Genomic DNA, 22319 nt, shown 5'->3' with positions numbered 1-22319 from the left:
CTTCCACCTCCACATCTTGTCCCACTGGAGGGTCTTCAGGGACAGTAACATGCATGGAGCTGTCATCTCCTATGATAAAAATGCCTTCTGAAATACCTTCTGAAGGACTTGCCTGAGGCTCTTCTTGAGGAGGTATCACTCTTTTCAGAAGTATGTCCTTGGTGGTTTGCTTGGTTTGTTTCTTTTTTCCACCATAGATTTGCTTGTAAGCAGATAATGTACCGTGAACTTTCCTCTCTGTTAATGAAAACCTTTCAGTGTTGGAGTCCATCTTTTCAAACTTTTTAAGGAGCTTGTCGAGGTCTGCAAAAGCTTCTGCTAAAGACTTCACTGTGAATTTTCTTGGGGGTTCTTTTTTTCTTCTCTTGCAATTTCCTTTTTCCTAGCCTCCATTTTAGCTATGCGTTCCTGTTCCAGTTCCAACAATTCCTCATTAGTCAATTCCTCTGGAACCAACTCTAGGAGCTCCTTAATGTCATCCTTATCCACACCCAGGTACAAATTTGCCGTTTCAACCACAGTCTTGTTGATTTTTACAATCTCCTCACCCTTGGCAAATCCTTTGAAGTCACGGATGAACCTCTTGATTGGATTCTTCCAGGTGCCATTCATACACTCCTTGGTGACATTACCCCAAGCAGGCTTGCTGATGCAGTCATAGACGTTGTAATCATTCCAGGTTTACATCAATCCTTGCAGGTCTTCTCAGTGTCATCCTCAGTTGAAGCAATAGCCTGAGCAAAGGTCCTCCTCAGGTAGTAGGCCTTAAAAGCTGCTATAACTCCTTGATCCATTGGTTGGGTCAAAGAAGTGGTATTTGGAGGGAGAAACATGGCTTTGATATTGGAGTGAAGATTACCAGTAAAGGGTGGATGTCCAGGAGCATTATCAACAATAAGCAAAATCTTGAAAGGTATGTTATTCTCCAAACAGTACTTCTCTGTTTTGTTGGCGTAGCAATTCAGGAGGGCATCTTGGAAGAGGAGCTGGGTCATCTATGACTTCTTATTGCTCCTGTAGTACACTGGTGGTGTGTGCTTATTGATATGCTTGAAGGCCCTGGGGTTCTCACTGTGCCAGATCACAAAGCATTTCAATTTGTAGCCTGCAACATTGCCCCTAAGCAAGATTGTTATTCTGTCCTTAAAAACCTTGAAGTGTGACATTGACTTGCCTCCTTATGGATGAAAGTCCTTTCAGGCATTCGTTTCCAGCATAGGGAGGTTTCATCCGTATTGAATATTTGCTCTGGCAAGTAATTTTCCTCCACAATCAGCTTATCTAGAGTTTCCAAAAATTCTCCAGCCAGTGTCACATCAGCACTCACAGATTCACCACTCACTTCCACATTATGTAATGAATAATGATTCTTGAATCATTTAAACCACCCAGAGCTAGCAGTAAATTCAATATCATAGTCGAGTCCAGGCTTTTCTTTCAACATTGTAAACAGACTTTTTGCTTTGGCCTTGATTGTCATGGTGCTGAGAGGGATACGCTACTGTGTGTGGTCTTCAGTCCAGGTCATTAGAAGTTTCTCCATGTCTGATATAGGCCCTTCTCGAATTTTTGTTAGTCTCATTGCCTTAAGTGAAGCAGATCCTTTAACAGCTTCCTTCACTTGGTTCTTGTTTTTCAAGATCATAGCTATGGTGGAATGGGGCATGTCTAACTGGTGAGCAATAACCATCACTGATTTTCCACCTTCATAGTCCTTAATCACTTTTAATTTTGTCTCCACGTCAGTCACTTGGTGTAGCCTCTTACTGGCAATATTAGCAGTGGGTTTTGTATACTTAGGGTCCATAATAAACAAAACAACATGAGATTAAATAAAGCACCAGAGAAAATGATGCAATCGAGAGATGTGGTAAACATGAGATGTTTGAGGCTGCTGCCAGTGTAACGCAGCACACTTTTTTACAGTAAACTTTTTTTATATATAAGTAAAAAGAGTACGTTCTAACAATAAAAAGTATAGTATGGTAAATACATAAAACAGTAACATAGTTGTTTATTATCAAGTATTATGTACTGTACATAATTATATATACTATACTGTTATACGACGGGCAGTGCAGTAGGTTTGTTTACACCAGCATCACACAAACATGTGAGTAATGCATTGTGATGTCTAGGACATCACTAGGTGATAGGAATTTTTCATCTCTATTATAATCTTATGGGACTATCTAGTATATGTGGTCCATTGTTGACTGAAATGTCATTATGTGGCACATGACTGTATTAAAAAAGATCTCAAATCAATAACTTTTAACCTTAATACAAAAAGAAGAGCAAAGTAAATCTAAGCAGAATGAAGGAAATAATAAAGATTAGAGTAAAAGTTAATAAAATTGAGAAAGAAAAAAATAAAGTCAGGGAAGCAAAAAGTTGTTTTTTAAAAAGATCAACAACGGGGCTGGCCCGCTGGCATAGTGGTTGGGTTCACGCACTCCGCTTCAGTGGCCTGGAGTTCATGGGTTCGGATCCCAGGCGTGGACCTATGCACTGCTTATCAAGCCATGCTGTGGCAGGTGTCCCACATATAAAAGTAGAGGAAGATGGGCACAGATGTTAGCCCAGGGCCAATCTTCCTCAGCAAAAAGAAGAGGATTGGCAATAGATGTTAGCTCAGGGCTAATCTTCCTCACAAAAAAAATAAAAAAAATCAACAAAATTGACAAACCTTTACTTAGACTGACCATGAAGAGACTCAGAGTACTGAAATCCAGAATGAAAGAGCATTTCTACCAACCTTCCAGAAGGTAAAAAGATAAGAGAATACCATAGAACAATTGACTGTATACCAATCAATTAAATAGATGAAATAGTTAAATTCCTAAAAAGCCCTAAATGAACAAAATTGACTCAAGAAGAAATAGAAAATCTGAACAGGCCTATAACAAATAAAGAGATTGAATTAGAATGCAAAGAAAAGCCCAGTATCAGATGGTTTTATTGTTGAGTTCTATCAAACATTTAAAGATACCAATTCTTTACAAATTCTTCCAAGAAATAGAAGAGGAAGGAACACTTCCCAAATCTTCTGTGAGGCTGGTATTATTTTGATAACAAAATCAGACAAAGACACGACAAGAAAAGACAAGGAAAAAAGTACAGAACAATGTCTCTTATGAATATAGGTACAAAAATCGTCAACAAAATACTAGCAAATTGAATCCAGCAACATATAGAAAGGATTATACACCATGACTAAGGGGGATTTATCGCAGGACTGCAAAGTTGGTTTCACATCCAAAAATATATTAATGTAATGTACCATATCCATAGAATAGAGAACAAAACCATATGATTATGTTAATAGATGCTGAAAAAGCATTTTCTGACAAAATCCAATGTTCCTTCATGATAAAAACATTCAACAAAGTAGAGATATTTGGGAAATTCCTTAACCTGATAAAGGGCACCTGTGAAAAATCCACAGCTAACATCATACATAGTGGTTGAAGACTGAAGGTTTTCCCTCTACATCAGGAACAAAACAAGGATGTTCACTCTTGCCACTATAAATTCTATATTTTACTGGAGGTTCTAGTCAGGGCAATTAGGTAAGAAAATGAAATAGAAGGCATAAAGATTTGAAAGGAAGGAATAAAACTATATTGACAGAGGACATGATACTTCTATGTAGAAGAGCCCAAGGAATCCACAGAAAAACTATTTAGAAATAAAAAAGTCAACAATGTTGCAGGATGGATATACAAGATAAATATACAAAATTCTATTATATTTCCATATACTTGCAATGAACAATTCAAAATTGAAATTAAGAAAAAGTTTCATTTACAGTAGCATCAAAAAGAAGTGAAAAAGTTAAACTCGGACAACTACAAAACATTACTGAAAGAAATTAAAGACCAAAATAAATGGAAAGACATCACATGTTCATGAATCAGAATATTTGATAGATTTAAGGTAGCCATACTCCCTAAATTGATCTACAGATTCAACACAATCCCTATCAAAGTCCCAGCTGGCTTTTTTGCAGAAATTGTTAATCTGATTCTGACATTCATATAGATATTCAAGGAACTTAGAATAGCCAAAACAATTGTCAAAAAGAACAAAGTTGGTTGGAGGACTCACACATCCTGAATTCAAAACTTACCAGAAAGTTACAGTAATCAAGACAATGTGGTACTGGCATAAGGACAGACCTATATATCAGTGGGATAAAATTGAAAATCCAGAAATAAACCTTCACATTTATAGTCTGTTTTTGACAAGAGTGTCAGAACAATTCAATGGGGGAAAGAAGGGCCTTTTCAAATGGTGCTGGAACAACTGTATGTTCACATGCAAAAGAATAAATGTGGACCTCCTACCTCACACTATATAAAAATTAACTCAAAATGGATCAAAGAGGTAAAACTTTTAAGTAGGGGTAAATCTTCATGACCTTGGATTAGGCAGTGATTTCTTGGATATGACATCAAAAGCACAAACAACAAAGAAAGAAATAAATTGGACTTTACCAAAATTAAAAATCTGAGTTTTCCAAAGCATGCCATCAAGAAATTGGAAAGAGACCCACAGAGTGTGAGAAAAAGTTTGCAGATCATATCTGATAAGGGACTTAAATCTAGAATATATAAAGAACTCTTACAAGTAAGTAATAAAAAGGCAAATAACCCAGTTTTAAAGTGGGCAAATGATCTGAATAGACATCTCTCCAAGAAGATATACAGATGGCCAATAAGCACGTGAAAAGATGCTCAACATCATTAGCCAAGGAAATGCAAATTAAAATGACAGTGAGGTACCACATTACTTGAACCAAGATGGCTATACTAAAAAAGATAATGAGTGTTGCTGAAGAGGTGTTAAAATTGGATCCCTCGTATACTCCTATTGTGAATGTAAATTGGTCCAGGCCCTTTGGAAAACAGTTTTAACTGTTCCTCAAAAGATTAAATATAGAGTTACCGTATGACTAAGCAATACCATCCTTAGGCATATACCCAAGAGAAAATGAAAACGTGTGCACACAAAAACTTGTACATGAATGTTCATAGCAGCATTATTCATAATAGCCAAATTTGGCTCTAAAGCAGAATGTAAATATCCAAAATTATTCTTGAAAGTGTATATAATGTAAAAGTAGGGTAAAATCTGGAATGTAAAATTCTAAATTCAGTGAAAAAAGACACTAAAAGGGGTAAAGATGAAAGTAAGGAAAAAACTCTTTAGATAGGGTATACTCAATATTGTTTCACTCTTGACCTCAGTGGTTAATGAAATGTTGGCTGAAGAATACTTTTAGAAAATCTTTAAATATACTAGAATCCATGGAATTGTGAAGCATGTCGTCCTTAAAAAATAAAAAGGACATTTTCATATTAAAGTAATATGGAGATAACATAACAAAAAGTTAAACATAACAGCAACAAAGTGTAAAAATCAGAAAGCATAAAACCAAATGTAAATTAAAGCTTCAATATGTCATTTATAATAAATGTAATTGGATTAAATTCTATTAAAAGACATTCATTAGGTTAAAATATTTTAAATAAATTTTACAAGAGACATCAAATAAATTGATGAGATAGACAACAGTATATATCAGCAGGAGTCTAATCTAAGGGACAGATTAGATTTTTTTTTTTTAATTTTTTTGTTTATTGCAGTAACATTGGTTTATAACATTGTAAAAATTTCAGCTGTACATCATTGTACTTCTATTTCTGCATAGATTACATCATGTTCAGATTAGATTTTTAAAGTTTAAAATTAACAAGATACTGCCAAACAATTATACAAACAAAATTAGATCCCTTCTCACTATATGCTAAAATCAATTCTAGGTGGATTAAGGACTTAAATTATAAAAGACATCTTTACAACTTGAGAAAATATAGATGACTTATCTTTCTGACCTTGTGCTGCAGGACAGTACCATGATTCCAAGATCTCTGTGAAATGTGGCTTGACAGCAAAGGATTCAAGCTGGTTGAAGAGAGTCAAGAGTTCTGGTGGTACTGGGGATCCCCCAATTAGACTGAGCTGTTGCTTTTTATTTTCCAAGTAATAAATTTCACTAAACCTCTCTACAACACAAACTATCCCTGAGACTTTTAGGCAGTTACTAGTACTTAACTTCCCTGAGCCTTTTACTGGCAGTTTTACTTGCTCTGCCTAAGCATTCCAATGCAGAGGTTTTCCAGGTGAAGTACCTCTCTTCAGTGCCCTTAGTTTTATCAACTAGCAAGTTGCACAGTTATGACCAATTATCTCATGTTGTTTTTAAACTTTTTAAGAATAATTCACTCTGAGCAAGCATTCACTCTGAGTTCTGCATTTCTATTATATATTTTTATCATTGCCCAACCATGGTACAGCTCCATGTCCTCAGATAATCTAGATCAGAAGAAGGCTTCTCTACTACCAGTAGGCCTCACTATTTCACACATTACCATGGGATTAGGGAAGGATTTCTCAAGACAGATTAAGCTTTAGCCATAAAAGTAAAACAATGGATAAATTTGTCTGTATTAAAATTAGGAGAAGACAAGGCACAGAATGAGAGAAGATACCAGTAACTCATATAACAAAGGATTGACAAAGAATTATTCTTCATAATACATTTTTCTCTTAAAAAATGAGAAAAGACAACACAATAGAAAAAATGAGCAAGATATAATCAGGAATTTTGCAGACAAGGAAACATGTATAGCCAGTAAACATGAAAAGATGCTAGTAATTAAGGAAATGCTAATTAAGATAGTGAGATATACATCTATATCCAAGTAGATTGGTAAAAATTAAGTCTGGCAATACCAAGGGCTCAAGAAGATGTGGCTAGCAGTAACTCATGCACATTGCCCATAGGGATATAAATTGGTACAACTGCTTTGGAAAATAATTTGGCTATCCTGAAAAGTTGAACATTTGTGTACCTTATTGCTACCCCACAAACCCACTCAAGAAATGTTTACAGATAGGGACCTTGAAACAAAAATATTCACAGCAGCAATGTTAGTAAGAAAAAGAAAAACAAAATTGGAAATGACTCAAATATACTTCATAGATAACTACATAATCAAGTTTTGTTATATTGACCCAATGGATTATGAATATGCCATGGATTATGAACTTAATGCCATGAAAATGTATGAACTATTACTATACACAACCACATGGATGAATTTTGAGAATATGAGTGAAAAAACAAGTATTAGAAAACTGTATAGTTTGCTCAAAAACAAGCAAAATTAAATCGTATATTGTTTACATATGACAATATAATAAACACTATAATTTACAAAAGGTAATGGAAGTATAAACTCAAAATTTAGGATACAGATTACCTCAGGACAGGGAAGAGGAGGAGGGGGTGTGGTATGTGGAAACATATAGGTAAATGCAAGTTTCCGATAGTATCTGGTTGAATGGTGGGTGGTTCAAAGATAATCAGTATTTTTAGTATGTTGTTAAACTCATGATGAACGGATATTACATGTCTTTTATATACATCAAATGTAGAGGCATATTAACCCTAAAGTTTTCAGGGCCTTTCATTAGTTTAGGCCTTTTCCAAAGGCCCCGAGAAGGACCATAGCAATGTGCTCACATGATTGGATGTTTTTCTAAGATTCACAAAAGTAAGATATTTTAACTATAATCATTTAAGACTGCTGTCTCTCTTCATGTTGATTTCTCCTTACCTTTGTGTCACCTGGTGGTAGAATGGCTTCAGGCATTTTGTGATTGGGGATATACTTAGTGTAGGTTTAATAGGATACATTTGTGGTTCACAGTCACTTTTGAGTGTAGTAATTATTGCCTATCGGCCTGATTGTGATGGGAATGTGGTTTGCAGTGCCTGGCACCTGAAATGTGTGAGTAGTGAAAAGGCCAAGGATTAAAATTTATGAAGCCGGAAAGTAGTCAGGAAAAAATTTTCCGATTATCTGTGTTAAAAATTGTTAGAGGATTTAGTTCTCATGATTTCAGTCAAAAGAGAACTTTTCTCTTGTTAGAAATACTCAATAGCAATTCAATTAGAAATTCACTCTACATTTTTTTTGATAGGAATTCTGCCTTTGGAATAAAATAAGAATTTTTATGTTTATAGGGCACAAAGCTGTAGCAGTACCAAGAAGTGTGTCTTTAGGTGAAGCTGATTGTTTTATGCATCCTGACTATCAATTTTAAAAAAGTAATGAACCATGGTAGAGGAAAGACTTGGTTTGTCCATTCTCTCTATGGGAAATATTACAAAAATTTTACTCATGAAGAGGCAGTCAAAATATGCAGTCATATAGGAAAAATAGAATTCTGTATTGTATGGGAGCCCTTAATGAAACTATGCCATTTTTTTGGATTTTGTGATGTTTATATATAAATGACAGATTTTTAAAATTTGAAGTTGATTTCTTGTTCTAAATAAATATTCAACTCAACCTTCAAGTCTCACAAATTCTGGAACTGTTCCTGCAAATGATATATTGAATCAAAAGAATATAGTAAACGAAAGCTTCAAGTAAGGAAATAGATAATAATAAATGAAAAAATTATTCAGGTAGCTTTGACTGGGTTATTTGTGCCTTAAAAGATCCTACTTTCTGTCTGACCTTGAGTTTAATAAGTGCTCTATAGTTTATTAGATAACTGATCTATCATGTCACTATAATTCTTTTTTTTGCTCATATTATGCCTTTGCCTTGTAATCCATCAGTATTCTTTTCTTTTAAACCATTTACCTACCTACAGTTCAGATCAAACCTGATGTGGATACTGAGGGATGAATACTGAAATATTTTTCTTTGCAATCCTATAGATTCTTCTTAAATTATGAGAAATAATTAAGTGTTAAGTATTATAATGCCTAAATTGGCTTTCTCACTTGAACTGGCATTATGTGTTTCTTAGTGCTCATTTTATACTCATGACTACTGGGAATTACTCCTGCAGTACCATTTATTTTGGAAATTTGAACACTAGGAAAGCTTTAGAAAGCTACCACTATGTGTAGAAAATAGAATGTTCTATACAAAACATTGTTTTTTGTTTTTATGAAGAAATGAAATTTAATTTTTAGATTATCTAAAGTATGGCTTGTTTGGATGATTTAAACCAGAAATTAGTGGTTATAGTAGTGAGGTGATATAACAAAAAGTGGCCAGATAGATTATCAGGCTTAGTATCAAGTAGAGGCTCACTGGCAATATAAATTTTGAATTCATATAGTTTAAATTTATAGAAAAGAAATAAAATTATTTGTACATTTTCAGTGACAGATGAAAATGGATGTAATTTTCAAAAAAAAATAATTATCTAAATCTGGAAAGATAGTCTCAAGATTATTTTAATATTGGAAATAAGTTAGCTTTTGTCTGCTGGAGAAATGCATTTAAATATGGTATCTTAAATTCTAGGATATGAAAGATGGCAAGTCCAGATAGAAGTAAACGGAAGATACTAAAAGCCAAAAAAACAATGCCTGCAAGTTGCCGCAAGCAGATAGAGATCCTGAATAAGTCAAAGAATGTTGAAGCACTAAAAACAGCTGCAATTGGGAATAATGTGTTAAATGGTAATCAGAATTTAAGTACTGGTGTCATAAGTAGCAAATGTAAACATTCTGAAAATGATGCTTCCTCATTGGATGCTAACAAAAATTCAGTATGCTCACAGAAAAGTGAAATATTTTCTCAGAATTTAATAAAACCACTAGAAATTGTTGATTCGGAAGCAAGGTTGGACTACATTGAAGAACAAGTTGTGTGCCCTTACCAAAAGCCAAGTACAATAGAGTCTTCCAGGAAACTCTTTACACGGGAGGTAAAAGATTCACAAAACGCTTGTGAAAACCATCTTGAATGTCAGGCAAATATAACAAGATCCTTTTTTGAACAACATGAAGAGAATTGTAATCTGACATCCATTTGCCGTCCATCCGGTGTATTGAGTGGTATAGTTCAAACATCAAAGTTTACAGTAATCAATACCTTGGATGATAAGAGAATCAACAAGATCATTTCCTATTTAGAAACGAACTCCAATTTTGAGTCAAATGATAAAAGGCAAAATGACATTTTAACTTCAGACACCTGTACTGTGCCTCTTGATAAAATACCTAAAGTGGTGAATTCAGTCATTTCCAGTAACTGTGCTGCTGACATTTTGAAAAGTGAAGAATCCTGTGGAACCTGTCATTCCAGCATTGATTGTGAAAGTACAGGCTTAACGTGCTTGTCCTCACTTGATACTGATTGTGATAACAGTAAGTGTATACGCATCTTTTGGAGAAATTAAAATAGTCACTTTCCTTTGGAGGATTTTATAGTCTCAGATATAGAAACAGTAGAGTACATATAGACAGGAGAAAAGTAAGTGATGACAATAATTATTTCAGAGTATCTTGTTTCTGAACCATTCTTGGTGGGGAGGGGGAGCAGAATCGCCATTTGCAAAGGGAAGTAAATTCTGGCAAAGAAGGAATCAATCACTTTCCCCTGAGAGTACAAAAAAATCAAAAGGTGGTTTATGGCAATTATTTGGTTTATTTCATCTATATTTCTTCTTATTTTGGAGTTTTGTTTATTAGATTAATAAGGAGGCTAGTTGAAAGTGGGTTTTTTTAATTGTTGGTGAACCCATTTCTTTCCAAAGAATTGACCTATAAGTCACATGACGAGTATAAGCTGATAGATAATAAGAATATATATACATATACATACATACATGTGTGTGTAGAGTGAAAAAGAAACACATCAAATAATTAACCAATGAAATTCTGGGGTTATAAGATCTTTAAAATAGCAAAAGTGAATTTTATTAAAAGTGGGTATCAGTTAATGAAATGTAAGAAAAAACTGATTTCATAGGATAAATTTTATTTGTGTTCTTGTCTAGGCTACAGAGTGATCATTTAACAAGATGAATTTAAAATTGCTTAAAAATAGGGGGCCCGCCTGGTGGCATAGTGGTTAAGTTCGCGTGCTCCTCTTTGGCGGCCCAGGGTTCGCGGGTTTGGATCCCGAGTGTGGACCTACACGCTGCTCATTAAGCCACGCTGTGGTGGCATCCCACATACAAAATAGAGGAAGATTGGCACAGATGTTAGCTCAGGGCCAATCTTCCTCACAAAAAAAAAAAGATTGCTTAAAAATAATAATAGGATCACCTATAAAAATGTGGAGGACTGCCTAAGTAACTGTTTATAAAAATGATGTAAGACTACTTAACTAACTGTAAATAGAGGATTAAATGCTATTATTTATTCAGTTTTTGTTGCTATGAAATAGGTATTAAATGTGTATTAAATAAGATGGAAGGGAAAGTGATTCTGAGACCAGAATCCTACCTAAAATATACAATATACATTGTTTTTTAAGGTTTAGTTGTTGGGATTTTTTTAAACAACTACATTTTCTAAAAAATGCTGCCATTGTCACATTTTAGGTTTTCCATTGGCTTAGAGGGTCCCTATATTAGAGAATTCCCCTGTTTCCTTCATTAGAAGGAATATTTTTATGTCTGATCTTTTCGTCTCCCCAAGGCCATAATGAAAAGAAGAGGATGTTTTCAGAAAACAAAGAAAATGTTAAGCGCATGAAAACGTCAGAGCAAATTAATGAAAATATTTGTGTAGCTCTGGAAAAGCAAACAGCATTGCTGGAACAGGTAAAATATTGGGGCTTAAACATTCGCTTCAGAAACTTACTTTTGATAAATAAAAAATGGTAAAAGTTAATTGATCTCCACAATGACTTAGTACAGATAACTTTGACTTGATGCAAAGCTGGTATATGAAAACTGAATTAGCAGATGGGCATATTAGGGAAAGGTAATTATTTACATTACCAAAACATCTCTAGTTTCTTGAGAATGATCTTATGCAGAGTAACCTAGAGAATCATGTGTCGGTAGAGTGCTGTGATAGAAAGAGAATGGGCTTTTCAGTTGATATTATGCTCACTGCATGACCTTGAGCTTTGCAGAGCAATCCGGTCTCTTGAACTGGTCATGGGGTTCTTTGATCTGCAGCTATAGCTGTTTGTAGACCTCATCACAATTGACCACTACATCATAGACTCAGACAACCCAGAAGTCTATTGCAAAGTCCTGCTGCATTCAGGTTTACTTGCCCTAATTTCCAATGGGGCCAGCCTGGTGGTGTAGTAGTCAATTTCGCACGCTCTGCTTCGGCACCCCGGGGTTTGCAGGTTCGGATCCTGGGTGCTGACCTGTGCACCGTTTATCAAGCCATGCTGTGGTGGCGTCCCACATATAAAGTAGAGGAAGATGGGCATGGATGTTAGCCTAGGGCTAATCTTCCTCAGCAAAAAGAGGAGGATTGGTAACGGCTGTTAGCTCAGAGCTGCTCTTCCTCACACACACAAAGATTTACACAGATATGCTGCATTTTCTGATATTTTGCTTTATAGCATCATTAAATGCATGTTTTGCTTTCATTTTTGCCCTATTTTCATCTCCTTGTACTAGAGTTTCCATACATGTTTGATCAACTCTGAGTTTGTGTAATGAGCTTCAATTTTAGTAGGTCCTGTAATCAGGACCTATTTTGATGATCATATTTTGTTATTTTATTATCACTAGAATGCCACAACCAAAAGTCATTATGTGATAGATTAATGTCTGTCAGCTGTAATGGACCAAAATGCCCCAATCCAAGCTATCATGCTATTTCAGAAACAAAAACACTGCTGTTTTCTAAAACAGACCGTTACAATTATATAGTTACATATTACATGAATGTGTACTCACATAATAAATGGAAACCTTTTTGAAAGACTCATGCAGAACCAGCTTAAAAGGTGAGTCAACAGTTTTCCCCTTTCTATCTCGTTTCCTTCCAGGAAGACCAAAGGAGACACTAATAAAAATTATGTAAATGTTCTGTTGTTTGCAGGGAAGGGGTAGCAGAATTATGGTAAGCATGGATGTAGCTTAAGAAAAAAGTTGGAGATTCCACCTGTGTCTTATTCCCAATAATTACTAGCTGAGTTCAGAAATAAGTTCTGATATAGACATATAAAGACAAAATTTAATCTTTGAACATTTTGATTTCACTGGCATGGAAAAATCAGGGTTTTCATTTACTACGTTTATCTACCTCACAAAATACTTGGTCCAAGTTAACACAGAAAGTGGTCCTTTAATAGGAGCCTTTAAATAGGAGCTTTAGGGAATGCAGTTTATTTTGTTATTCCTCCCCACCACTGGAAGTGTCTTGCACATTCTCCAGAGACAACTTGGGTTTTACCTAATTCTTATCTTTTTACCTATCTCTAAATAGCTAGCTTTCCCTCACTTGATGTTTTAGTTCCTGTTCAGTTAGTTAACTCTCTCCGTTTGTTTTTCTTGTTTGAATCCCAGTGGAATAGGGCTTCCCATTCTGAAATTGTTCTTTCCTACTGAGAGAGTCCCAGAGCTGTTGACTCTTATCTTTTGAGGTTTCATAAGGATCTTGGCCTAGCTGATTCCAACTAAGTTACTCAAGTAGAGGGGCTATTCTTCCAAAGTCCAAGTTATTCACTTACCCATCGTCTTAGAAAGTTGAGGCAAATTGGGGATATGTAATTGCCCGTCTTTTTCCAATCTGTAGGCCACTTTGGCTGCCATCTGTAAATCACAGCTAGGATTTACATCTGGTTGCATAAATTTGCACACGTTACCATCAGCAGAAGATATTTATGAGGTATTTGGTGGAAGTTACCATGTCTTCCTTCTGTATGAGAGACATCACCACTAAGTGAGAACAAATGTTGACTCTAACCAAGAGGAATCACCCATTGGTGGGCGTTTAATCCAAAATAATCAAGCTTTAAGAGTCTGCCTCTATCTGAATCACCAGGAGTACTTGTTTAAATTATGGTTTCTTGAACTCACTAATAGTTGAAGACTGTTGTTTTAGGCTAGTCTTTTCTCAAACTCACCTGATAAGACTCATTTGTGGTGCTTGTTAATTATACAACTTTCCAGGAAATTCTGTTTTGTGAATCCATGGTAGGGCCTAGGAATTTGCGATTTTAACAAGTATCTCATGTGATTCTTCCTCACCAGGGAAGTTTGACAAACACTGTGTGGCCTTTGCTTGTTAGTAAAACAGTATTTCCATTTTCAAAACACTTAGATATCTTTCTCCAGGCTTCATCTGGGTATGAGCTTCGCATATTGACCCCAGCCAGTGAACTAGCAAACATGCAATAATCCTTAAAAACCGCACATGGGTGGCAGATAATGGCTGTCAGTAAAAACAGTATGTGTTTCTGAGCATCTATTTACATAATCTATTTTGAGCACATATTAATTTAATTGAATATTTAAAAGTTGTGAAAGTAAAAATGACAGTCATGTTTAATGTTGAGAAACCACTGAAGAAATGTTAGTTAAGCATTACAGAAGAAATGAGGTAGACGGTAATGCTGCAGAGCAAGAACAATTGGAAATGAGAAGGAAAAACCTTGGGAATGATCAGATAAAATTACTGAATATGGCTAATCATCCAGATGATATTAGTATAAAAGAGTTTAACATAGAAACTATGCGTTCCAATTTTGAGCACCAAGAAGCGAGATATTAGGGGAAAGATATAAATATCACTAATAAATACTTTAAATGTATCATGAAAGGTTTCGTTATTAAGAGAGACCACCTACTCTGTTACACAAGTTGCTTACAGGAGGATACACATTGAGTAGAAAACTGTGGAGGATGTTTCTGAATGTATGGCTCAGCAGAGCTCTTCATATTAGTGGGCACTGAGATTCATTATGCTCTCTGCAAATAGGCCAGTCTATTTTCAAAAAAACAGCAGATAATGAAATGCATTAATGTTTTATGTGATAGCTACCACAGTCTGTTAGAATAGCATACATTAAGCCAGGTAGCCATTAGTCGCTACATAATTGTCCTTTGCTTCTTTCAATTTTAACAATATGAAAGTCACCCCCTAAAAAAACTATGCAAGTAAAGGAGATTATCTTGCATATTTATTTCCGTCATATCAATTCAGTGTTTTCCATTTTGTGGAGCTCTTTCACATGTTATCTTTTTATGTTCTTTTTTGTGTGTGTGTGAGGAAGATCAGCCCTGAGCTAACATCCATGCCAATCCTCCTCTTTTTGCTGAGGAAGACTGGCCCTGAGCTAACATCCATGCCGATCTTCCTCCACTTTATGTGGGACGCCACCACAGCATGGCCTGACAGGCGGTGTGTCGGTGTGCGCCCAGGATCTGAACCCGGGCCTCCAGCAGCGGAGCGCGCTCACTTAACCACTACACCACAGGGCCAGCCCCATCTTTTTATGTTCTTATAAAAATCCTATGAGCATCAGTTTTCAACATTGTATCACCCATTTGTGGACAAGGGAAATGAAGCTCAGAGATGTGACTTCCCAAAGGTCATACAGCTTGTTATTGACCAAGTCAGGGCTCAAACTTGCATAATTTGTTCCATATCTACTACAGACCAACCATTTTCATTGAGCTCTGGTTTTCAGATAAGCAGAGTTCCTTTTTATGGAATACTAGGTTTCAGTTATGGTCATTGAAAAATATAAATGGGATATAGGCTTTTATTGTTCTTTTATATATATGTATTATGGAATTCAGTTGAAACTATAGGAAACTAAAATTAGCACTAGGAGAATAAATTTAATTTCTAAGATTTGTATAATTAAATATTAGGTGTGTTCTGCTGAATTTAATATTCAACTTTTATAAAACTTACCGGTACAGTAATATAAACATAGAAATATAAGTAAAGTATATTTTATTAGTTACAATAAACCCAGAAAAGAGCAAAGCTATTTTTAAGAAGTAGAAAATAAAATTGCTTTTAAATTTGAAACGTGGGGTGTTTTGGTTTTTATTTTAAAATTCTAGGTCAAACATTTGATTCGACAGGAGATCTATAGTATAAATTACAAACTATTTGATAACAAACTGAAAGAATTGACTGAACGCATTGGGAAGACACAGTGCAGGAATAAACATGAAGCAATAGCTGATGAACTCTTCGTAAGTTTCTAATTTCATTTAATTTCATTTCAGTCCTCTTAAAAAGTAGAATTTGGTGATATTTTACATGTTAGGAAAGGAAAACAAAGGCAGACCCAAATCTGATCCCTGTCCACAAGCCTGATATACTATACAATAGGTAATAAAATTCATTACATCTCAGCAATATTGGCCTTTGAGAAATACTTTTAGAAATATCAGCCATTCTGTGTCAATTGACAAACTTAGTACATAGGAAGTTTCTTTTAATTCAAAATATATTCTGTATTTGAGCTTGTACAACCTGTTTCAAGCTTTTTGGGGTTTTTTTTGTTTTCTAGGGTTACTTACTGGTTGGTGTTTCTACCAACAGTTTTATTGTGGACCAATTGAAAGTTTGATGTTGTTATCGTCCATTCTTGAATGTCATACTAGCATCAAATGTGATTTATATCTTTGGCTTATTTAAGAATTTCTTATTTATTTGGACGGATGCCTAAGTCTCACAAAACTACTTTGCGAATAGTTTTCCCTCCATCTCTATATGATATTTAGTACCCTGGTTTCGTATGTATTTGTTTTTCTCTTTTTCTTCTAGGCAAAAATAGCAAAACTTCGAAGACGTATTAAAACAGTATTGTTATCTCAAAGGAATTGTTTGGAACCAAACGTGTTATCCAGTAATATAGCCTGTAAGGTTGGTATAAACACACAGGAGTTTTAATAACTTAGTTGACCCCCATTATAAGTAGTTAGATTGTAAGAAATGAATATATTTCCAAACTAAGACAGAAGGCTTAAAAGACAGTAAATTTATGCTTAGAATGTTCCTGTGACTGTGTCTCTGGAGAAGACACCCTTAGGTAGCCAAAAGTAAATGCCACTTGCATTTCTTTCATAAAGTAAGTATAGAGAGGTGACTTGTGATTGCCTCCCCACCATTGTGTCATGATGAAAAGTTTCAAACATGCAGCAAAGTGGAAAGAATTTTACAGTGAACACTTGTATACTCAGCACCTAAATTCTGCCTTTACTATTGTAATATATTTATTTTTGTCATATATCTGTCAATCTACTTATCTCCTAAGCCATCTTTATATTTGATACATTCATAAGTACTAATATATTGTCTATCAAAATACACTTTGCAATGCACACTTCCAAAATATTTCAGCATGGGTATCATTAAGTATCTGTTTGTATTTTTTATATAAAATTTAAGTATAATCTTCAGTATACGTTCACTGAATTTTTTTCTTGTAGTGTCTTTATTCACTTTGGTATCCTATTTATGCTAGCCTCAATAAATGAATTGGGAAGGATTCCCTCCCATTTTCTGAAAGGTTGTGTACAATTTTTATTACTTCCTTAAAAATTTGATAGAATCCACCTCTGAAAACTATCTGGGCAAGGAGCTTTCTTTGTAGGAAGACTTTTTCTTGAAAATTAAATTCTTTAATAGGTATAGGGCAATTAAGATTTTTCTATTTCATCTTGTATCAGTTTTGTAAGTTATCTTTGCAAGGAATTTGTTCATTTTATCTAAGTTGAATTTGTTGGCATAAAGTTATTGATAAAATTCCCTTGTCCTTTTAATATTTGTAGTTCTGTAGTGATATACTCTTATTTCATTTCTGATACAGATTTCTGGTAATCTATGTTTTGTTTTTTTCTTGATCAGTCTTGCTAGGGTTTTTAAAATATTGTTAGTTTTGTATTACTTGTCTCTTTTATATTGATTTCTGTTTTTTATTATTTCCTTTCTTTTACTTACTTTGGATATAATTTGTTCTTTTTTTCCCAGCCTCTTAAGAGAAGGAGCATTAATTTTTAACCTTTTCTACTAGAAAACATTTAAAGCTATAAATTTCCTTCCAAGCGCTGCTTTTTCTAAGCACCTTCTCTGTGCTTAGGTTATGCACTTCTTTTAAAGATTATTTTATAAAAATCTTTGATATATTGCATTTTTGTTTTCCATCAGTTCAAAATAATTTCTAATTTCCTTTGCAGTATTGTTATTTTGACCCATGGGTTATTTAGATGTGAGTGTTTAATTTCCAAGCATTTAGAACTTTTTAAGTATCTTATTTTTATTGATATTGAATTTAATTTTATTTTAGTCAGAGAACATACTGTGTAAAATTTCAATCTTGAGAGTTGTTGACACTTATTTTATACAAGCATATACAAGATATGCTTTTCCTTGGCAAATATTCCATGTCCACTTGAAAAGAATGTTGGGTGTAATGTTCTATAAATGTTACTTGTGTTAATTGTGCCAACATGATTGACAGTGGTAAATAATGACCTCCAAAAGATGTCCGTGACCTAATCCCCAGAACCTATAAATATGTTACTTTACATGGTAAAAAGAAGCTTGTAGATGGGGAGATTATCCTGGTGGGCTCAATGTAATCACAAGGGTCCTTATAAAAAGGAGTCAAGAAGGTCAAAGGCAGAAGGAGAGGGGACAATGGAAGCAGAGGTTGGAATGATTGCAGTGAAGGTGGAGGAAGGGGCTATAAGCCAAGAAATGCTAGCAGCTTCTAGAAGCTGGAAAAAAAGGAACAAGATTCTCCCCTGAAGCCTCCAGAAGGGATGCAGCCCTGCCAACAACTTGATCTTGGCTTAGTGAAACTGATTTCAAACCCCTGGCATCCAGGACTGTGATAGAATAAATTTCTGTTGTTTTAAACTACCCAGTTTGTGGCAATTTGTAATAGCAGCCTTAGGAAACTAATACAGAATGTGGTACCAGGAAGTGTGAGGTGCTGCTGTAACAAATACCTAAAAAATGTGGAAGTGGATTTGGAATGCGGTAATGGGTAGAGGCTGGAAGAATATTGAGGAGCAAGATTTTTAAAAGCCTGGGTTGCGTGGAACAGACTTTTAGAAATATAGATGTTAAAGACTGCAAGTGAGGGCTCAGAAGGGAATGAGGAACACCCTAGAGAAAACCTATATAGTCCAAGAGAATATCTAAATCTTCATAAACAGACCGTTGATAGAAATATGGGCATTTAAAAGCACTGTTGGTGAGGACTCAAAAGGAAATAAGGAATATGTTAGTAGAAATTGGAGGAAAGGGCATTCTTGTTACCTAGTGGCAGGAAGCTTAGCTGAATTGTATGCTACAGTGATACAGAAAGCAGAACTTGTGATGACTGGGATTTTTATAGGCTGACGAGATTTTTGAACAAAGTGTTGAAGGTTTGGCTTGGTTTCTTGCTTCTTATAGTAAAATGTGAGAAGGAAGAGAGAAATTGAAGGAGGAACTGTTTAGCAAAAAGGAACCACGACGTGATTTGTGGAAATTCTGAACCTATCCAGATTGCAGATGATCTTAAAATTAGGAGGTTCATTGTCAGAAAAGCATGCTCTGGAGAGAAAGCCAATGGTGTGTCTGGGCAACCTTTTACTTGTGCCTCGGAAGAGTCAAAAGATCACAGTATTCATTCACACAGAGGGCTCTTTGAAGAGATTCTGCGGTTGATGCTTTTTCAGCAGGCAGTTACCCTGTTTAGATTTAGTGTGTAGGTCTTGGACTCCTTTTGCAAGCTGTAGTTCCAATGACAGTTTACTTTTCAAAGCCCTCGCAGTGTTGTTCTGGTTGGCTTCATTCTTCTGGCTTCGCTGGATCTCCTGTTCAGTCCCTGCAGGTGCTGCCTGGGCTCCCTAGTGATGTGAGTGGGAAGTTCAGGAAATGTTGGCCTAGGGTTGCTGCCACTGCAGTGGATTGGGCCTGCCACTGCCCCAGGTGTGGAGCACAGACATTGCTGATTCTTCGGTCGTCCACACCCACTGCCATCCCAACTGTGGGATGGTAGCCCCACTGACACTGCACTGGAGTTGGCCCACTGCTGTTCCAGGTGTGGAGTCCTGGGATTTGGTTCCTGACGGGGCTGTGCTAACACTGCTGCTGCAGCCAGTTAGGAGCACTGCTGCCTCAGGTGTCAGGTGGGGACCCATCTGACACTTCTCCTGCGGGGAATCTGGCTGCTGATTCTGCAGATGTGGAGTGGGGGTTAGTCACACCTGCTCTAGGCTTAGGAAGAAAGATGGGTCCCTGGCCTTCCTGGTGCCGCGTGCAGGATATATGGATAATAAAAAAAAACTCAGGGAACTCACTGTGGTGTTGCTCCTTAATTTTGAGGTCCCCAGGTCTGCCCTCTTCTTTTCACCTTTCAGAGGCGTTTTATGATTATCTGTTGAATTATTTCCAGGATATTTTGTTGTGCTTACAAGGGAGAAGGGAAAAGTGAGTCTATGCCACCTTATCCTGGAACTGAAAGGACACCAAATATTTTTTGCTATTGTTTTCCAATGTTGTTTAAACCTATTTCTACATATAAAATCTGTACCCTTAACATAATAACATTTCAGAATTCTGCCTTTGTGTACCTGCATTTTTGTTCATGCTATCTGTTGTAAGAGGTTCGATGGATTCGATCGGAGACGTAAAAGGAACTTTCCAACCCAAACGAATGGACTGTTTGCACACTTTATTATATAGGGAAGGGTAAAGGCGAAAGTTAACAAATAGATATGGAGAATACAGGAAGTAACTATATACAAAGAAACATCAGACTGGGTACTTATAACATCCAAATAAGTCAAAAAAAAGAGGAAACAATATCAGATTGATCGAAAAAGAGAAACATCAGATCGGGTACTTACAACATCCACGCTCTTACACTGGGGAGAGTCCCTTTAACTGACACGGCTAGGTGGGAGTGCCGATGGAAAGAAGTCCTGGGCAAGGTGTCCCCCCGACAGGCAAGACTCTCACTAGGCCTCAGTTTCCAGCAGCTTATATAGTATGAGTGATCTCCAGAGTAAGCATTTGGTGTTCTCATGTACCAATGGTTATCAGTTGTGTACATGCATTGAGCTCCTTGGTTATCATCCCAGCCCGGCACTGATGGCCAGTCCGTCCCAGGCTTCACGCCCAAAGAGTCTCGTAATCTTACAAATTGCAACTATCTCTGTGGGAGAAGGGCCAGTTCCCACCACACAGAAATCTGCTTTATATTTCTTTGTGTGCTGGTGGCTGTAGGTTCATGGACCAGCCAGACATGGCTGTACTCATGTCAAGACACTACCCATCAGAAAAGCCCATGTGTTAGGCAATCAATTGATCCTTTTGTATTGATTAATATACACATGTATTTTCAATACTGCAAGTTCTCAACTGAAGCATGGACTAAATGTTTCAGCTCCAAGTTTTAAACAAAACTCATTCAGTGAAAGAGCAAGTTGGAAATTTGATTTATTTCTGGTCTTCACTCATCATTAGAAGTATAACAAAAGTAAGAAGTCTCCTCATTAAGGCCTGATGTTTAATAGTTCCTAAAACTTAGTCTAATAGGAATAGAATGTTGTGTAAGTACTTAGATATTTGTTTTTCCTTCCTTCCATCTAAGCTAAGAAGTTGATTTGTACTATCATTATTTTTATTTCTTTGAAGTATTTTTTTAATTCATTTTGGCAGAGTAACTACAATCATAGGCTTCAGCCATTGAAATACATACAATTTAATATATGTTTTGCCACATATATGCGAGAATACTTTGAGAACATTTTCAAGTGAAATTTTACCTATCAATTTTGTGTGGAAGAACACAATTGGTAACTCTCTCCTCAACTACTTTTTCCTCACCTAATTAACAGGTTGCAAATTCAGAGACCATGAATTTGGATAAGAATCCAGTGTCAGTTAATAGTCCAGATGAAAGAAAAACTTCAGTGAACTCTGAACCTTCTAATCCTTCAGAAAAAGCAAGTGAAAAGATTAATTTATCACGGGAACATGATGAGGCGGTTTCTGAAAGGTAGGCATTTCTATAAAAATGCATAAATTTATTTAACTGAATTTATGCTTGTAAACATATACCCTTTTCTCAATTAAGCATAAAATAGTTTAGGGTTGGGCTGGTGGTGTAGCGGTTAAGTTCACACATTGCACTTCGGCAGCCCGGGGTTTGCCGATTCGGATCCTGGGTGCAGACCTACGCACTGCTCATCAAGCCATGCTTAGGCGGTGTCCCACATAGAGCAACTAGAAGGATGTACAACTATGACATACAACTTTCTACTGGGGCTTTGGGGAGAAAAAAGGAAAAAAAAAAAGGAGGAAGATTGGCAACAGATGTTAGCTCAGGGCCAATCTTCCTCAAAACAAAAAAAATTAAAGCTTCACATTCATATGAACACTATTTATGTCTGTTATGAAGGAATGGAGTTGGTTCTCAAAGCTTTTATCATTGTTGTTTTAACAGTACTAAATAAAATTTTGAATTGGTTAGGTGATCAGGTTTTTCATTGTG

The 22319-nt window shown here is 35.8% G+C and overlaps 1 protein-coding gene across 6 annotated transcripts in view; it reads left to right on the top strand.

The window, feature by feature from the left end:
• ATF7IP2 (activating transcription factor 7 interacting protein 2) overlaps nt 1–22319 on the top strand; it is a 57865-nt gene that overhangs the window by 7401 nt on the left and 28145 nt on the right. For 4 of the 6 annotated variants that reach the window (XM_058570075.1, XM_058570074.1, XM_058570072.1 and 1 more), the window contains 5 exons: nt 9402–10249; nt 11528–11652; nt 15880–16014; nt 16592–16690; nt 21664–21824. In XM_058570075.1, the coding sequence (XP_058426058.1) occupies nt 9412–10249; nt 11528–11652; nt 15880–16014; nt 16592–16690; nt 21664–21824 (1358 nt within the window). In that variant the 5' untranslated portion in view covers nt 9402–9411. Of the gene's footprint in view, nt 1–8363; nt 8507–9401; nt 10250–11527; nt 11653–15879; nt 16015–16591; nt 16691–21663; nt 21825–22319 lie in introns of those variants that run through there. The other 2 variants (XM_058570076.1, XM_058570077.1) reach the window with 2 other exon arrangements.

Source organism: Diceros bicornis, chromosome 26, assembly GCF_020826845.1.
Source record: "Diceros bicornis minor isolate mBicDic1 chromosome 26, mDicBic1.mat.cur, whole genome shotgun sequence".
Classification (NCBI taxonomy): domain Eukaryota; kingdom Metazoa; phylum Chordata; class Mammalia; order Perissodactyla; family Rhinocerotidae; genus Diceros; species Diceros bicornis.
This window is presented reverse-complemented; position numbering and strand designations above follow the sequence as displayed.